General features: G+C 40.4%; 1 protein-coding gene across 3 annotated transcripts; it reads right to left on the bottom strand.

The window, feature by feature from the left end:
• Window positions 1-1,089: 1,089 nt before the first annotated feature.
• atp7a (ATPase copper transporting alpha) lies at window positions 1,090-17,801 on the bottom strand. 3 transcript variants are annotated; one of them, XM_030397403.1, is made up of 24 exons: window positions 17,499-17,801; window positions 16,904-16,968; window positions 16,165-16,295; window positions 13,862-14,366; window positions 12,554-13,330; window positions 12,170-12,385; window positions 11,922-12,085; window positions 11,537-11,698; window positions 11,273-11,349; window positions 9,781-10,003; window positions 9,425-9,658; window positions 9,204-9,295; window positions 8,636-8,763; window positions 8,067-8,221; window positions 7,846-7,980; window positions 7,445-7,639; window positions 7,061-7,243; window positions 6,754-6,967; window positions 5,320-5,466; window positions 5,043-5,185; window positions 4,548-4,751; window positions 3,393-3,510; window positions 3,187-3,289; window positions 2,800-3,073 (listed from the first exon to the last, which is right to left on the bottom strand). In XM_030397403.1, the coding sequence occupies exons 3-24, from the start codon at window positions 16,282-16,284 to the stop codon at window positions 2,800-2,802; spliced, it is 4,569 nt and encodes a 1,522-aa protein (XP_030253263.1). In that variant the 5' UTR covers window positions 16,285-16,295; window positions 16,904-16,968; window positions 17,499-17,801. The 3 variants fall into 3 exon arrangements, with proteins under 3 accessions (XP_030253260.1, XP_030253261.1, XP_030253263.1); XM_030397400.1 differs by having other exon boundaries at window positions 1,090-3,073; window positions 16,165-16,968; XM_030397401.1 differs by lacking the exon at window positions 16,904-16,968 and having other exon boundaries at window positions 2,206-3,073; window positions 17,499-17,776.

Raw genomic sequence — 17,801 nt, 5'->3', positions numbered from 1 at the left:
TGGACACAGTCGGTGTAAACTGTGTTGTGTGGCCCCGACACCATGTGGCATCCATCCAGAGGATGGCCGTGTTGTTGTGCAAGTTGATGGCATCTGTGCGCCACATTTACAGAGACTGCATTTAACTGTGTGAAGTCCAATATGGCATTGGAGAGACTGTACAGCAACATGCCAGATTTTTTCGAATCGGAGACGAGAGTGAAAAAGATTAACTCAAGTTGTATTTAGCAAATGTAAACTTAAAAGAAGGTTTTTTTTAAGGGCCAGTGTGTGTTCAATCATGTTTACATTCGAAATTTAAATACATCGTTAATGCTTGTGAAACTTGATTTGATTTCATTGCATCTTTTTGCTCACCATGGTGTAATTTCTGTATGGTGTTTTAATGTTTAATATACTGTAAATCTACTTACATATATTGCTGTATAAGTAACTTTATTTTAGATCGTCTGTGTTTACGGAGAGATTTGTTGGAGTTGGAACCGTTCCCTAGCAGGTCTGAAGTGAAGTTTGTTCTTCTAGTGTTCGAGGTAACTGAATGTAGCATTTCCCACTTACAGCTGTTTGCGGTGTGTTAGTCCAGAAAAGCACAATGTTGTATTCGAATGCTGCACAGTTTTTATTTGAACTTGTCAAATCCGTTCAGTTTCCTGTTCATAACGCTTTTCAGTGAGGGAGTGAGAAAAGATGAGAAGTACTAAACTTGCCCTTTGGTAGACATTATCTGTGATTATATTTCCCTGAACCTCTGACTGTATCTAATAAGAACTAACAAATGAAATCAACTCCCTAATAAATAAGTTCAAATCTACCAAATCCAATGTCACTACAGCCAAAGCGATACAAATCAACTCGAGGAATAAGTCATTTAATGTTTGCATTAATTACAATGAATATTTTATATTAAAAAAAAGAATACTATGAGCAAAAATTGTATTTGATTGTTTTGCAGTACACTGGGGTGATGTGATGTTTAGGCTAACTGGATGAAATAAAGTTGATGAAATCTTGTGTCTGCTGTTCAATCTGTTTCAGTGCAGCTGATGGCTACACAGCGCCATCTTCTGGTTAAAACCGGACACAGTCGGGTGAAGTTACAAAGGCATTTTATTCCAAGGCACATAATGTTCAGTAGAACTATCAAAGACTGCAAACATGGACTTTCTTCATTTGGCTGCACACAGATCTGAACCCCTATGGACGTCTTTACAAAGCAGTACACAAAAAACAGGAGGTTGGCATAATTGCACTCAGCAAGCTGCGATGGCTACACAACATAATGCATCATGGGAACAGGGCAGTACTAAGCGAAAGCTCTTTTCATCATCAGAAAGAAATGCCAGAAAGCTTCGGAAAACTTCAAAGAGTAGCTGGACTGTAGTGATCGTCTCCTGGTTTGACACAGCGTATAGTTATGCAAAAATTATCTTTGTAATAATTTCCAAAGACGGAAAGTAAAGCATCGACAGTTTAAATGGAGCTGCAGGATGTTATTTACAACAATTTAATCCCAATGACACAAGCTACTTAATTCATCAGCATCATCACAACTGCTGGGAAACAGCTGTTGATCCTGCTGCGTTCTCCGCTCCCTGGGGTTTAAAGATGTTTCTTTGATCAAGTGCAACAGTGTGAGGCATATGAAAAAGCAGAGAAATTGACAGAGTTGTATCACTGAATGAAATTCTGATAAGCGGTAACAACATCTTGCTTGGTGCAATGACAGAGACACAAACATTAATGCCTTTACAATTTGGCCTTTCATAGATTGCATCACAGCATTCTTCTTCTCTGGACAACAGGCAAGGTCATCCATGTAACAGCTTCTGATTATATTTAACAGCGAGTAACGTTCACATTCATTGACTGACTTGTATCATGAAAAAAAGAGGCAGATGGTCAACACAACTATAGTCCATAGTTGGCGTCTCCTTTCACAATCGACCTTCTTCAGGTTTCTGCTTTGAGTCGTTGACCTTCTCTGTGTTCACACTTGGTGCACATGAAGTCCAAGGTAACGTTTGTACAGTGCTATCTTTGGAATGTGTTGGACTATGCCAAGGTGGCATTTCGATTGGCACTTATGTAACACCAACATTTACAACTCTCTGCACAAAAATCAGTTTGCCACAAGTTCAACAACTTGAGTGAGAGTTTTTATGCCTCACCTTGCTCAGTAATTTGGATTTCAATTCTACAACTTCATTTTTCACACTAGATATAATCAAAAATGAGATAAATAAGGGTAATATAAATACTCTGGAATATAATTATACAACAGTGTTATTAAAATTTTCCATTTCAGGAAAATCAGTTTAAATATAACTCTGTAGTGTCCACGTTTATGAGGGGCAACACTGTTAGAATGTCTTTGGATAGATGTTAAAGATTGTACTGGCGAATGACCACAGTGGCAGAGATCTGATCGTCACTCTGCTTCCTGGATGTGGACACCTACTTCAAGGCTCTGAAAATGCTTCATGCCCCGGCACACAGAGGATCACAGGGTAGGCCAAAGAGTGTGCCCAAGGGCAGTGACCTCAACAAAAGATGGTCTGTAACTGAAAAGAGAGGAAATCATCCCAGCGTGCTCTCAAGTGCATGTGATCAGCTGGCTGAGCTAAAAGAAAAGAAGGACCATGTGAGCTTTCTTCAAGTCGACAGTGCTGCCCCGAGGCACCTACAGCAGATGGATGGGCCATTACTCAAAGGGTTAACCTTTCAGCTTAGCACGGCCCAGCCTTCAATAAACGCAGTTACTGTCAAAAGTTGTTGCTGGACCACGTGAACCTTACGTATTCAGCAAAACTCCTCTTCACACAGCGACTCCCCCACCAGCAGCGAGTGTTTGTCAGGCTCACTGAGCACCAAGCTGTTGAGCGAGTGCTTGTCGGAGCGCAGGGAGTTGATTGAGGCACGGCTGTAGTTGACAATACGGTCTAGGAGGCTGAGTTTGGGGGAGGGACGACGCATCTCGCCCATGCCAATGTGGACGCTGACATCGGAGAGGCTGCCTTGCCGCCTGTTGTTACCCAGTCTGGCCTCCAATTTCTCAGCAGTGGGCTTTGTGTAACTAAACAAAGACACAGGATGGTAGAGAGAGATTTAAGGCAAATATACTTAAAAGGGAGAAAAACAAAGCACACGGATGAAAAGGCCTCAATAAAGCATCAAATATCTCATTACCATTTGAGTAAAAGGGAGGACAGAACCACAGAGACAGAGGACAGCGCCATCGCAGCAGAGCCCATCCACGGCTGCAACACCAGACCCACAGGAAGGAATACACCTGTGGACACACACGCCTCATATTACTGCTGTGCTTAAGATTACTATAATGATCACTGTCCATATGGTGACATCATTTAAATAAACCTTCTGCAGACACCCACCAGCAGCTATAGGAATGCCAACCAGGTTGTAGATGAGCGCAAATACAAAGTTGATCCTGATCCTCTTGACCGTCTTTTTAGAGAGGTCAATGCTGCCGACCACATCCAGGAGGTCATTCTGCAGATACAAGAGAAAAAAAGGCAAGTGAAAGAAATGAAAAAATATCAGATCAAGTTTGCGAAATATCATCAAAAAAAGCGTTCCAAGCAGAAAGTTAACACTTGAGAGAATAAGGCAACAGTATTACTCAGGTTTTATAGGCCAACATTTGAAAACAGTGGTAAAAACAAGTTTTATCAATATAAAGATTGTCATGCGTTTCATATTACTTATTTGACAACTAAAATGAAACAAGAACAAACTGAATATAAAGTGCAGGGAATACATATAATAAGAGTCCATTCATAGAGTCCATTGCCGGTTGGTTTTTCTGGGCCATCTTTCGGGTGATTTTTGTCATTTTATTTTGCTGTTTTAATGGTCTGGATTGAGAGCCGCTGCACAGCGACAGGCTATCGTTCAGCATGCTGACCCAGGGGCACAAAGAGGCCAGCAAAGGCAGAGAGGAAGCATGAAGAGCCAGAGTATTTCCACATCTATCATGTTGAATTAAGGGTTTATTTTGAAGTTGGTGATTGTTGGAACAGTGGAAAAAAAAGAAGTTGAAAAAAGAAACGTGAATTTTGAGGGGGATAGTTCTAGTTATCTACTACAGAGAAAATAGGTTAAAGAAATTTAAGATTTAAAGAATAGTTCCTTTCTTGACAGTTTGTGAGTTAATTCTGTTGATTCATTAGACTTATAATGTAGTCATCTCTCTGCTCACGCACATCTCCCAGCTGAAACTACAGGGTGTGCAGATACATCAGCCATCTCTGGTTGTTTGGCTGACAGTGGCTGGTCGCTCAACCCAAACACATTACTTCTATAATGGAAATGTATGTTTTGCTCTTCAGTTATACAGATATTGTGACATATTATTGTTGTCTTGCTATACGTCTGTGTCATGGCCATAATGTACATACTGTGTAATGTGACACTGCCTCTACACTGTCTCTACACTGCAGAGAATATCATGTTTTCATGTCAGGGAACAGCTAATCTGTTTAAGAGAGTCATGAATTCAAATCAGGCTTTTAAACTCAAGCTCTCACCCTGATCAACACCACATCTGCTGCTTCTATGGCCACATCCGTCCCAGTTCCTATGGCAATGCCCACGTCAGCCATGGCCAGGGCGGGTGAGTCGTTGACACCGTCTCCCACCATGGCGACTCTCTTTCCCGCCTGCTGCAGCTGCTCCACTTTGGCTACCTTGTGGGAGGGCAGCACCTCCGCAAACACCTTCCTGATACCCACCTGTGGTACAGACCGACAGGCTCAGACACACAAAAAACACAATTCCCAAAAATAAAAACACCCTCTGCAATATGGTTATAGATATATATATATTTTTTTTTAAATATATATTTCAGGAATACGTTTTTTCTCAAACTATATCACTCTATCATATGTTGTATGTACCAAATTTGTATGAAAGCACAGATTTTCATTTAAAAATATCACAACATTGACAATATCCAGCAACTGAGTCAAAGATTTTACAACAATAACTGTTCTTTGTTAGCTCTAAATCTGCACTCCTAATACCTGAGCAGCAATGGCTCGAGCTGTCTTGTTGTTGTCTCCGGTCATCAGCACAACCTCCAGACCCATGTTAGTCAGAGTGTGAACTGCCAGCTCAGCCTCCGGTTTCACGGTGTCTGCGATGGCTATCATCGCACACAGCACATCTATGCACAAATTAAAATGGGTAACATTAAGAATAGGTGCGTTTAAGTACTTTCTCTACATGAGTTAAACAGGATATGATGGAAAAAAAAAAAAAAATGAAGGGTCAAATTTCCTGTCAAACAGGATTACTCACCATCTACTGCTACCAGGACGGCAGTGCGTCCTCTGCGCTCATGGTCTGTCATGGCCTCATCTATATCTGGTCTGACCTGCAGGCAATTCCTCCTCATCCACTCTCTGTTGCCAATCAGGACGACGTAGTTTGCTGACTGGACAAGGCCTACACACAGAGATCAATTTGGTCAGACAACAGCAAGAAAACACTCACATCTTTTGGTCTTCTAACATCTTCAGGCCTTTCTGTGACAATGTTCAAGCAGGTGTGACTATATATACACTCATATTGAGTTTACTCGTCTTTGTCTCTAACTCAAGAAATGCATTATAGGAACTGAATATCACAGACAAATATTTACAAAGAAATCTAATTTGACCCTGACTTTTTAACAAGTCTTCCACTCTGAAACAATGAATATATTATTTTAAACAGCTCCTAAGGGCTTTTCACAATACATATCTAAAGCTGCTAAGGTTTGACCCTTGGATAACTTAACTCCCTTTTCACACACAAATGGTTAACCCAGGTTTGACCTAAGCCCAGGGCTATACGATTTCCACTGCATTTTCTAGTAGCCCTGGGCTAGATGTCTATTGGAATACGTAGCCAATTCCAGCATGTTGTGTGACTACTCTGTTTACTTCACTAGTAACTTTTAGCCATGAGTTCAGTTGACTTTCAGGGGAAAGCCACAGAAAATCCTCATTGTTCCTGGTCAGGAGGAAGGGTTAACCCACTTTGGAATGCGTCAGCGTGAAAGCTGAGCAAAGCCTGGCCTATGACATTGATTTAGGATTACAGAAAGAAAAGGGAGAAGTATACTTTTAATGTTGTTGCCATTGGTGTTTTCAATGCACTGTATATACACCTACTCTATTTGCACATTTCTGTGTAGACCGATGTCTATGCTAACCAAAGTCAAATTCCTTTTATGTGGACATGTGGCAACAGTGAGTCTAACAACTGAAACTACTGTAAATGTAGTTGTAAAACACTGTACGGTTCAAATCGGACTGGAGCAGGGCCTCTCTGAGGATATTGCATGTTCTCCCCATTCCTGTGTAGGTTTCCTCCTGGTACTCTGGTTTCCCCCACCATCAAATCATGTACATTAAATTATTTACCTAGTAAGTTCACTTGACCAAGGCACTGGCTCAAATCTGGAGTTGGTCCCCAGGCATGACCGCTGCCCACTACTGTGAGTGGTGGTGAGTACCAATTTCACCATGATGTACATTGTATGATATGCGACCTAAATATTCTTCTTCTTCTTCTTCTTATAGAAGTGACTATGAATGAGAGTATACTATTCTGTGTCAACTGCTGTATTTCATCCAATGTAAACTGACCTGAAGTTTATTGTGTTATAAAACATATTTATAAAATATTTTAGCATTTCTGTTGAATCCACTACTACAATAAATTACTAGGACTGCATTTCAGATATACTTAGTGGCTGTGGGTCCATGATGAGTGGATGGGAGCTGGTGGACATCCGGGTGTCACTGATCTGTACGAGGACGCTGTTGCGCTGGTTGTTATCCTCACTGTCACTGTCCACCTGTTTCAGCAGCGTCTCTGTGTTGCTGACTTGACATCGGATGCCGCAGCCCGGCACCGCTTGAAAGTCTGTGCATGAGCCAAGAGACTCTGTGCCTAGCTCCTGCACACAGACAACAATAGATGCTTAATGTTCATCTAGATCAAATGGTGGACAACAGATCTGAGAGCAGGAAATTTGAGGTAGCAGACCAACCTGTTTGCAGTATTTGGTGATAGCTGCTCCCAGAGGGTGTTCACTGTTGTTCTCAGCTGTACCCACGATGGCCAGCAGTCGAGAACGAGGCATCTTGTTTCCTTCCACAACTATCTTGAGTTGGATTACTTTTGGAGCACCATATGTGATGGTCCCAGTCTTATCAAACACCACCGACTGGACCTGCTCATAAAAGAAGACATAGTAGGAATCCAAAATAAATACTATCAGGTTGAATTTTTTATGTTCTTACACTATTTAGTCAGACTAATTCCTGGACTACTGTGTGACCCAGAAACATTTAATTTGTGTTCAAATTGACAGTTGGTCTGTTACGTAGTTGGCTGACTACATGAGGGTGAGGTTGTCTCATCATTAACACACCTTATGTGCCATCTCGAGTGGCTCTCCTCCCTTTATCAGGATGCCATTTTGGGCTCCAACCCCTGTGCCCACCATGACAGCTGTCGGGGTTGCCAGGCCAAGGGAACAAGGACAGGCGATGCATAACACTGTTATGGAGGCCTGGAAGGCGAAGCGAATCACTGCCTCTGCCCTGGAAATGCTCTTGTTGTAACCCTGTGAGGGAGAAATGTAGCTTTAAATTTATTACAATTACATTCAAACTCACAGATGAAAAAAAGGTTAAATTAAATAGTGATACAGAACTACAGTATACTATGATCCCTGATAATACAGTGATAAAGTAGTAAAAACTGAAATTTACTGATGTTGCTCTGAGGAGCTTGGTACAGTCAGATATCAAGATTTAATAGAAGACTCACAGGAAAATACATCTGCACCAGAGAGAAGTCTAAAAACCCGATGATGATCCAGGCGATCAGCGTAAGGAGGGATATGCCAACGATGAAAGGCACAAAGTAGCCACTGATCTTATCTGCATACTGCTGGATGGGAGCCTAAAATGTAAATGTCAGAAATTAAAAAAACTTAACAACTGTGAAAGCAGGTAGACGCAGTGCAGATCTCAAACCACATGCTTCACCTTTGAAGTCTGAGCCTCCTCCACGAGTTTGACAATCTGAGACAGCGTGGTGTCCATGCCAACATGTGTAGCACTGACAAGCAGAGAGCCATTCTGGTTAATGGAGCCTGCGATCACAGAGCTGCCGAGCTTCTTCGTCACTGGCATGGCCTCACCTGTAGTCACAAAGCAACAGCTGGTCAGCAGCAGAAAATAGGAGCAGAAACAGGAGCAAATACTGATGTTTTGGCAGAAAACACAACTCAAAAAATGACCAATGGTAACCTGACTCTGACAAGTGATCTTTTGATATTTTAACACCGTTTTCTGATTGAATACTGCTGTGATAAATGAAAGTTAATAATTTCTGTAGTTAATTGAAGATAACTAAATACAGGGCACATGAAACTGATGATTTCAACAACGAATAATATTACATGAAATGCAAAAAGTGTGTTTGAAGTTTATTTTGAGTATCGATTGATATCAACTATTTAGATAATTAGATCCCCTACAACTACCAACTTAAGCATATTATTGCCACCAATCCTAATTATCAAGCCCTTTTTCAGTACCAACTGATGACAAACCTGTGATGAGAGACTCGTCGGCCATGGAGTGCCCCTCGATGACCCTCCCATCTACTGGAAACTTCCCTCCAGGAACGACTTTAACTACATCGCCCCTCTGCACCAACTCAACATCGACCTGCTCCTCGCTGGAAAACACAGAAATGTCAAACAATGTAAATGTTTTATATAGCAAAGGGCAAATACAATCCTAGACTAATACTACACTATTGCTTTAAATAAATATTTTCAATATAAATATGCACAATTTAACTAAGGCAGATTTCTCTCAGCAGGATTTCTAAAATCTACAAGCAAAATTCAAAGTAGTGGACAAAAAACAGACACACTAGGAAATACTCAAACGATGATATTTTAGGGATATAAATATACAAATATAAATATATTCATGCTGTTCTTACTGTGGAGAATGACTCACAGTTTGTTCGGCAGTCTTTGCTATGCCATGTCAGACTGTTCTACTGACATTTCAACTGCAAACATTAAGATATGCTGTAATCTAAATCCAACTAAAGATATGAAAGGTTTTTGTAAATAAATGGTACGTACGAAAAGAACCAAAGAATACCTGAGAATAGACTTGTCGCTGCCAAGAGTGACCACTGTGGCCTCTGTTGCTTGTAGAGACATCAGCTTGGACAAAGCCTCAGATGTCTTGCTCTGGATGGAAGAATGCAGCACATAAAATTATTTACAAGTGACTTATAAATTCAGTTGAGGTCCTGCATTTCAATATGTCAAAAATGTACATTCAATGTCATACATATCAACAAAGATATTAAGACAAACCTTGGCTATCTGCTCCAGCCAGCGTCCCAAGGAGATGAAGACAAAGAGCATCGGCGGTGTATCGAAGAAGGTGATGGGGTTGACTTTTGCCTTCTCCACCATGGCCACTATCAGGACAATCAGTGAGTAGGTGAAGGCTATGGAGGTTGCCAGAACGATTAGCACATCCATGTTGGCAGATCGGTGTTTGAGCGCTTTGTAGGCTTGAATGTAGAAGTAGCGACCTCCAATAAACTAAAGGGAGGAACACAGAGAAGCTTGTGTTTACTAAACCACAAACATTTAGTCCAGACTTTGTTGCTGCAATAACTTCTACGACATGCCTCATAGAAGTACAGTTAATCCCTCTGATTTACCTGTACAGGCACACAAAAGAGGAAGGACAGGAGGTTCATGATGGAGAGGCCTGGGAGCAGCTGTCTCTCCAGAAACATGGTGGAGTGGTACTGGTTGCGGTCCTCCACTGTGGCGTTGTGTTGATGTGAAACACTCATTTGGTGGTCCATGATAATCATGTAGGTCATCATGCCCATCACAGGCACGCAGAAAATCAAGCTCACCAGGAAAGATTTCCTCCACCTGAGAGAGCGGAGAAAGGTGTGTGTTAGAAATTGATACATTTAATTTGGTCCAAGGTTTTAAATCTCCTTTCAGAACAAATGTATGTGGAGATTCTTCATCACTGCCTCAAAATACCACAAATGCCACTTATACTGCATGCTCTCTTGCTGACCAAACTTGCATAAATCACATTTACACATTCGTGCCAGCATGCCTTGCAACTTCATATATACTTTTCAATACATTATCCCCAAATTAGAGTTCTTTAAATTGATATCCTGGAAATCCTGAGAAAACTTTAGTTAAATTCTCATTTCAACTAATCTTTAAGAGAACTGAAATATCTGAGCTTCTTCAATATAAAGATCTGCTGCTTCTCTTTGCAAATGTTTTTTGACAGTTGGTTTGAGAAAAAAGGCAATTTTAAGACATTGTTTTGGGCTCTGGGAAATTGTCAAGAACAATCTTCACAATTTTTTGACATGTTACAGAACAATAAACCACCAATTGTGAAAATAAGCAGATTATTCAAGAAATAAAGTAATCTTAAATTGCAGCTCTAGTCTCCATAGACATTAACGAGGCTTCTTTTTCCCTGGCACTAATGGTCCAAAGCAAGATGGAGATCTAGAGGAAGTTGCTGTTGTAATCGCAGAATCTATTGAGTAACATTATGTGGGGAAAATTTAACCTCTGACCATGCTTTTCTAGCAGCTGCTAAAACTAAAAACAGAACTGCTTCTGGGAAAAAATTAGACAAACTGTTAGGTCATCATTAACTAAAATATCTGGTATAATGGAGTGGCGTAATAATGAGTCCATAAACCAGGAAATTGGTTAGCGTTTTTTCACTTTCTGTTCCCTTGTATCATGAGAGTCTATGGGTTTTTTGATTAAATGCATGACATAAGACATTAACAAGTTTTGTTCTATGACATAAAATACATAATTAAATATCCCACAATTCAATTATAAAGCGCTTTGTCTTAAAGACTTTACAGGCAGATCTTAGTTGCAAACTATTCTCACTTTAACTCTACAACTTGTGATTGATCAATTTAAAGAAAGTGTGTATAGCAGTTATGTAGTAAGATGCTTAGTGGTGGTGACGTTAAAGTCATGCAACTGCAATGTAGTCTGTAGTCTAGAACAAAACGACCTACAAAAATAAATCATCCCAACACTGTTCTATTGGGCTTTAAGCTACATCAGACAACACACTTGCCACATAAACAAAGTTTAAGATATGGATAAAAAACAAGCTTAAATTGGGCTCTTGCTACTTACTGCCGTATCTCTTTGCTGTGGTCCAAGTGACTGGCAGTGCGGTCTCTTTTCACCAAAGATGCTTCAAATCCCAGATTCTAAAAAAAAAAACAAAAAAAAAACATCTGCTGATCAAACTTCATACACTTGTTATCATGATCTTTATACAGAAACATATTAAAAATGTCCCAATTTTTTTGGCTTGCATGAACAACATGCAAGAAATGAATATTGCTATAAATAAAACTCAACAAATGCATAAATAACAAACAGAAGGAATTATACCTCGATCAGCTTGATGATGTCTCGCGGCCCTATAATTTCAGAGTCAAACTTAATGTGTGCTTTGTTGGTTGCCAAGGCAACAGAGGCATATATAATCCCCTTTTCTCTCATGAGGCTGGATTCAATTTTGTGAACACAAGAGGCACATGTCATTCCCCTGACCTGAAAGAAGGTGAAGAGGGGCAGGCAAAAAAATATATTAAAGAGGGTATGAAGTGAGGTGAAGAACAGACATGAGTCATTTCATCTACTGAAAAGGAGGCCTTGTACATTCAAACTTGTTCCCAACTGGTGTTCATTTACAGATTTTATATTGTTGAAATAAATGACTTTCTCTTCTTAACAGAACATAAAAAAATGTCAATACAACCTTATGTTGACTCACCACTAGTTCCAGGTTTCCATCTGAACCTTCATAGTTTTCCATGACGGAGGCGGTGAAGCCCAGCTCTTTCACACACTCAGCTATCTTACCAGGGTCGATGAGCTCAGGGTTGTAACGCACCTCTGCTTTACTGGCCATTAGTGCTACCAGAACAGAGTAGATACCTGCACAACATTAAAGATAATCCCTTTAGCTCTTTCTCAAAGCAATGACCTGAATCATTTCAATATTTCTGTGTTTTTACAGACCAGTTTCATTCTTGAGGTTCCGTTCAATGTTTGCCACACAGGAAGCACAGGTCATCCCTCCGATCTGGATGTAGCATTTGGAGTGCATCTCTCCGTTGCATCCCTGGGGGGTTTCCCTGTGCAGTTCACTATCCAGCTCCTTAAGTTTTGTCACAGGTGCCAGACTCGAAGACTTGGAGAGACTGCGATCTGGTTCAGGCAGCAAAGAATTGGTCCCTGTGGACAACAAATTATAATCTTAGAAAGGCATCCCCCACTGGCTTAGAAACATCCAGGGGCAACCATCTTAAGCTTCATACTTTCGGCGGGCAAAAGTCAAAACACCAGAGTAAATATAAATAAATGAATAAGCCAACTCAACAACCACACCCTATATCCACTCACCGGGTAGGAAGGCATCAAAACCCATGTCTTCTATGGCCTCCCTCAGCTCTTCTGGTGAAGTCAGAAGGGGATCATACTCAAACATCCCCTTGTGATCGGCAAGAGAAACATGAGCAGACATTACCCCCTTCCTCTGAGAGATCATGCCTTCAATGGACTCTACACAAGAGTTGCATGTCATGCCCTCAATGTGAATATTGGCTTCAGACGCCAGGGGCTGCATAAAACAAGGCTGTGAGGCAGCCGGTTTGGTCTGAGATGCTCCTGCAGGCCGAAGCGACAGTAAGGCAGGTGTGGCCGATGGGGTAACAGCACTAAATGGGGCAGAAGAGTCCCAGGATTGAGTCTTGAAGTTTCCTGGAGGCAGTGCCTCAATTGCCTGCTGCAACTGAGTAACTGTAACCTTCAGAGGATCGTAGCAGATGGAGGCCTTCTCCTCCTCCAGAGAGACCTCTACAGAGGAGACCCCAGGCAGCTTAGATATATTGTCTTGGATGTTGACCACACATGAGCGGCAGTGCATGCCTTTCACCCTGAGCATGATAAGTGTTGTATCAATGAAGATTTCGGACTCCTCTGATGTCTCTGATGGTGAAGAAATGGTTGCTTTTTGAGAATCAACAAAACGTTCGATTTCACTGGGAGACAGTTGCAGAGGCCGAGGCTTGGACTTGACAGACGCCTTGAAGCCAGCCACAGCAATCTGGTCGATGATGGTTTGCACTGTGATGAGGTAAGGCAGGTACACTATTGTAGCTTCCTGAGTCTCTAAAACAACTGTTGAGAACAAAGACATTGCAGAGTTAACATACAAACTCAAAGCATAAAGGACTTCGAAAGAAAGCATTTATTTAGTTTGTTATATTTATTAAAAATATCATCTAAAATTCACTAAAAGAGATTGCTGTTCATGTCCATACACGAAATTTATGCACACATCCTAATAACATTATAGTTGATTTATTATGATTTGCAGCCTTGTAAAGCCCTTTGTGACTTTTCTTTTTAAATCATAAAACTGTGTCATTAGCATATAACATTTGTGATATGGAACCGTTAAATTTGTTCTGTAATAATGTATGTTGAATACAGCATCCAGCTAACTCAGAGACTATAATCCTATCTGTCTACATGTCACTCCATACAAATAATACCAGTAAAAGGATTTCATGAGTCACTGTGAAATCCCACTGCGCAATCTGTCTGTGCTGAACATACAAGGAGTCTGACATACACAATGACATGACACTTGTTATGACAGTATGGTAATGTGTGACTACAAGCTTGAGAAAAGCTCATGGACATCACCTTTGATCTTTTCAATCCCTTTCAGTTTTCCAATCTTCCCTTCAATAGTGGTAATGCAGGAGTGACAGGTCATTCCTTCAATGCGCAACTTCAGGAGCGACACCCCGTCTCCTGCGGTGTGAGATGGGGACAAGCTCGGGCCTTTATAAGTGGGGCTGCTGAGTGTGGGGATGTCCAGAGGCATTAAGCTAACCATCACCTCGCTCAGCTGCTGCGAAGAAGTCAGGGAAGGAATAAATGTGACAGAGAGACTCATCTGGGCAGGGCTCTCTCTGACGTCCAGCACTCCTTGAATCTGGGATAACTTCTCCAAAGCCTCCTGTTGGGCTGCAGGTGTTAGGCCTGAAGTGGGGATCAGCTGGGTGTCTGTAGAGACGTGTGTGGCTGTGCTTGACTCTGATAGACTTGATTCAAAGCCCATGTCCTCGACAGCCTCTGAAAGAGACTCTGGGCTCTGCTGGCTGTGGTCAAATATGATTGTGGCAATCTTCTGCTCTAAAGACACCTACACAATAAAAGACAAGTTATGTGATATATACACAAATATAACAGAGTATATTTATTAAATGAGAAAGAAATCAGGGTGCATTTGACTTGAGTCTTTTACCATAACAATAATCAGACAAATAACTTTTTTTAAGGATCAACTGATATGTTGTTTTTTTCTGGACTGATACGATTATTAGAGGGAGACCAATAACTGACATCTGGACCAGAGATACACATTTGCAGTAAACACTGAAATCTTAGAGTCAAATTCAGAACAACAGTGAGAGTATTTATACACTAGAGTATTTCCTTTTTCTACTATTTTTACTTCCATTACATTGTATGTTGGAGGCAAATATTGACCTTTTTAGTCCACTACATTTATTCGATAACTTTAATCACTAGTGACAGATTCAGATTATTCAGTTTTGATAGGCGATTCTTTATGACAATTAACCAATCAGGTATTGTTTATGGTGGGACAGTGTAGTGAGAGTAGTGACTACATACAGATACTGATGCTTCAGGGGGGCATCTGAGGTCTGACACCAACCCAGAGAGTAAGTATTGAACAACCATGTTTGAATGTATTTATTTTATCAGTACTCGGAAAACAAAAGCATATTTAGTTAATCAGAAAATTCTGAGAGCCAGGCAGATAATCGGTTGATCCCTAAACTCTATCAAAATAAAAGGCTTAACAATTTGTTTTCTTTCTTCAGGTTAACAAAAGCATTAGTAGAATCATTTTATAAAACCATAGAAGGCTCTCAAGTAAGCCAACAATAATGTTGAGCACTTAGGTTTGTTTATAGTGATTCAATGTGATATTTTTGTCAGAATGCTCATTTCAAAACTTGAAATGGTGGAGCTGTCACAATTTGATACATCTGAATATTGTACAAAGAAAATTCTGCCCTATGTGATCTACTTCCTTGATTTCAAATTCCATGTACAGACATATTGTGCAACAACAATGCAACTTCATGAAAAAATTTGGTAAAATGAGTCCACAGCGAGGTCTGTCAGCAAGATGACCCTTTGCTCTTCCTATTCAGCAAGAAGAAAACATGTGACACATTGAAGGGATCACTTGACTGAGCCATAACTTTCAAACCACAGTGGGGGTTTAAGTTGTAAATGAGTGTGCCGTGGATTAACCTTTTTTTCTGAGAATGAGAGATTGGGGTTGGGCAGGGAAAGAGGCAATGTTGAACCAAGAAAAATCAATTTACTCCTCCTAAAGATTAAGTTAAAATATACCAGGAACTAAATTCTCTTAAGCACAAATGACATTTCCTGCGAGTACAGACAGCATATCGACCTACTGTCACAGTCCCGCAAAGGGCAGACCTCTATCTGGAAAATACTATTACATTATCTTCCTATTTAACCATAGCCTGAGGGGTAAACACCCAATAAACAAAAGATCAGACCACAACCATTGCACTTTAGCTTTCTCTCATGGCTACATTGATGTAACATGGCTGTAAATCAGACCAGTTAGTCCTGAGGGAGCAAGACTCTGGGATTAATCAAAGCACATTATCCCCTAAAATGGGCAGGGACCAATAATGAACAAAATGAACATAAGGTCATTAATATCTTTAATATCTTTTCCACCAAGTTCTTTTACTCTATCCTAGTGCACTCGTGGTTGTATTGTCAGATCCTGTTTTTGAAAGTGAACTGAAAGTGCCATGAAAGAAATTTATAGAAGCAAATTGTACCTTTTTGTGCACCACAATGTGAAAAACATTCTGAATGACACTGAACATACACCGTTCATATACGTTTGCAAAGCTTTCGTTTACCTTTATGTGTATGACTCCAGGGAGAGAGCCGATGCGCTGCTCAATGGACTGGACGCAGGAGCCACAAGTCATACCCTCCACTCCAAGGGAGACTGTACACAGATTGACTTTCTGTGTCATGATTGCTTCGTCTAAAAGGACACACGAAGGACAGAATTTATTGTACAACATACAACCTCAAAGTCAGGGAAAGTGATGAAAGACACAGGTAGACTCTTTTCTCAAAACAGAAAATAGAATTTAAAAAAAGGCTACTAAAAACATATCATGAGTCAAGCTTGGAGAAATAATAACACAGTACTAATATCTGGGAAAAACCTAAGAGTATTACTCAAAAGCTGTGTTGAACCTACAATCCACAAAGTCACAATGAGATGGCAAAAGACTTCACAATACTGCTAATCCAAAAAAACAAAAAAAAAATAAAAAAAAAAACAAAACAGGGTTCACAAAAACAAAGGACAAATCTTGGAGCTGAACCAAAGCTGTCAAAACAATTTATACAAACTGTAACTAGTATTTTCCGCTCCTGGCAACTTCACTTGATTAAAGAAACAAGGGCAACACAATGCTGCTTCGTAACAAGAATGTGAAAAATGTATAACCACAGAGGAGGGTTATCATTTCCAGGTTTCCTGGCTTGGATGGAGTTATTGGGTTATAAAAACTACTATTGCCATCAAAACAAAGCCTGAAATGTTATGGTATTTCCATTACAAATACAATCACAAACACTTACGTGATGCACTGTCAGGGAACAAAACAACTTAAGGAAGAATGAACAATGCACATGACGAAACTCTCCTGTAACATACAGACACCTGTTCATTTCACAGCAGTTCTCAATCTCAGTCATATGGACTACAACACAACTCTTTCTGAGGATTAAATCAAGTATCAAACTAGGAGAAAACAAATGCATTTCAGTCACTATTAAAACTCAAAGTATGTCAATATAATACAAATCTGCCTTCTGTTGTCTTTTAAAGCAAGGCAGATTCTTAATCTATCAAGTATTGTGATTTACAAATAGTCACAATAGTATCTACAGTATCCATCTAGTAAGATTCTCATACTTTTGAATTAAATTTCAGCTACGGTTTAGGCAGCTAACAGTAAGCTAGCTTCGCTGAAAGCTTCATAATCATGAGTTGACGTTGGCTCGACTTAAACGTTTAAAGTTAAACGTTAGCTGTCGACTGCTCCTTGCTAGACTTACAATACAGTTTATAATCCATTTAAAGTCAGATTTGGTGTCAACGAAACTCTTCTCTAAATCTTTAAGACAAAATGTGCAGAATGTTAAATCACCGCATAAATGCAAAAACTCTTACCTTATTCAAAGGGAAGTAACAAGTTAGCTACAGGCTATTGACGTTAGCTGTCAGATGTGGCTAAACTGAGCTAGCAAACTAGCTAGCTTCTTCTATTCACCCTATGTTACAAGCAGCGAAGCAGGCACGTCGTAGCATCGTGCTGCCTGGGAAAACAATGATGAAGAGTGCTGAAGGTGTGTTTTCTCCCCCTGTTATCATCAAAATCAGCTCCGTTTAATTGTTTTGTTTCTTCTTCTCATGCCGACGTGACCGACGGCTACACACGCTGCGTCAGCGTCAAGGGGCGGAGCTGCGTATTGA

This window comes from Sparus aurata, chromosome 18, assembly GCF_900880675.1.
Source record: "Sparus aurata chromosome 18, fSpaAur1.1, whole genome shotgun sequence".
NCBI lineage: Eukaryota > Metazoa > Chordata > Actinopteri > Spariformes > Sparidae > Sparus > Sparus aurata.
Note: the sequence above shows the minus strand (reverse complement) of the source record. Positions and strands in the feature narration are given on the sequence as shown.

What these genes read in the sequence shown, in the direction of transcription:
- atp7a (XM_030397400.1), bottom strand. Translation starts at nt 16,335, where the DNA reads ATGTTGTACAATAAATTCTGTCCTTCGTGTGTCCTTTTAGACGAAGCA. An exon ending in TCACCAAATACTGCAAACAG is followed by an intron (nt 6,968 to 7,060) that starts GTTGGTCTGCTA and finishes GTCTGTGTGCAG; the next exon opens with GAGCTAGGCACAGAGTCTCT. An exon ending in CGTCCTGGTAGCAGTAGATG is followed by an intron (nt 5,186 to 5,319) that starts GTGAGTAATCCT and finishes ATTTGTGCATAG; the next exon opens with ATGTGCTGTGTGCGATGATA.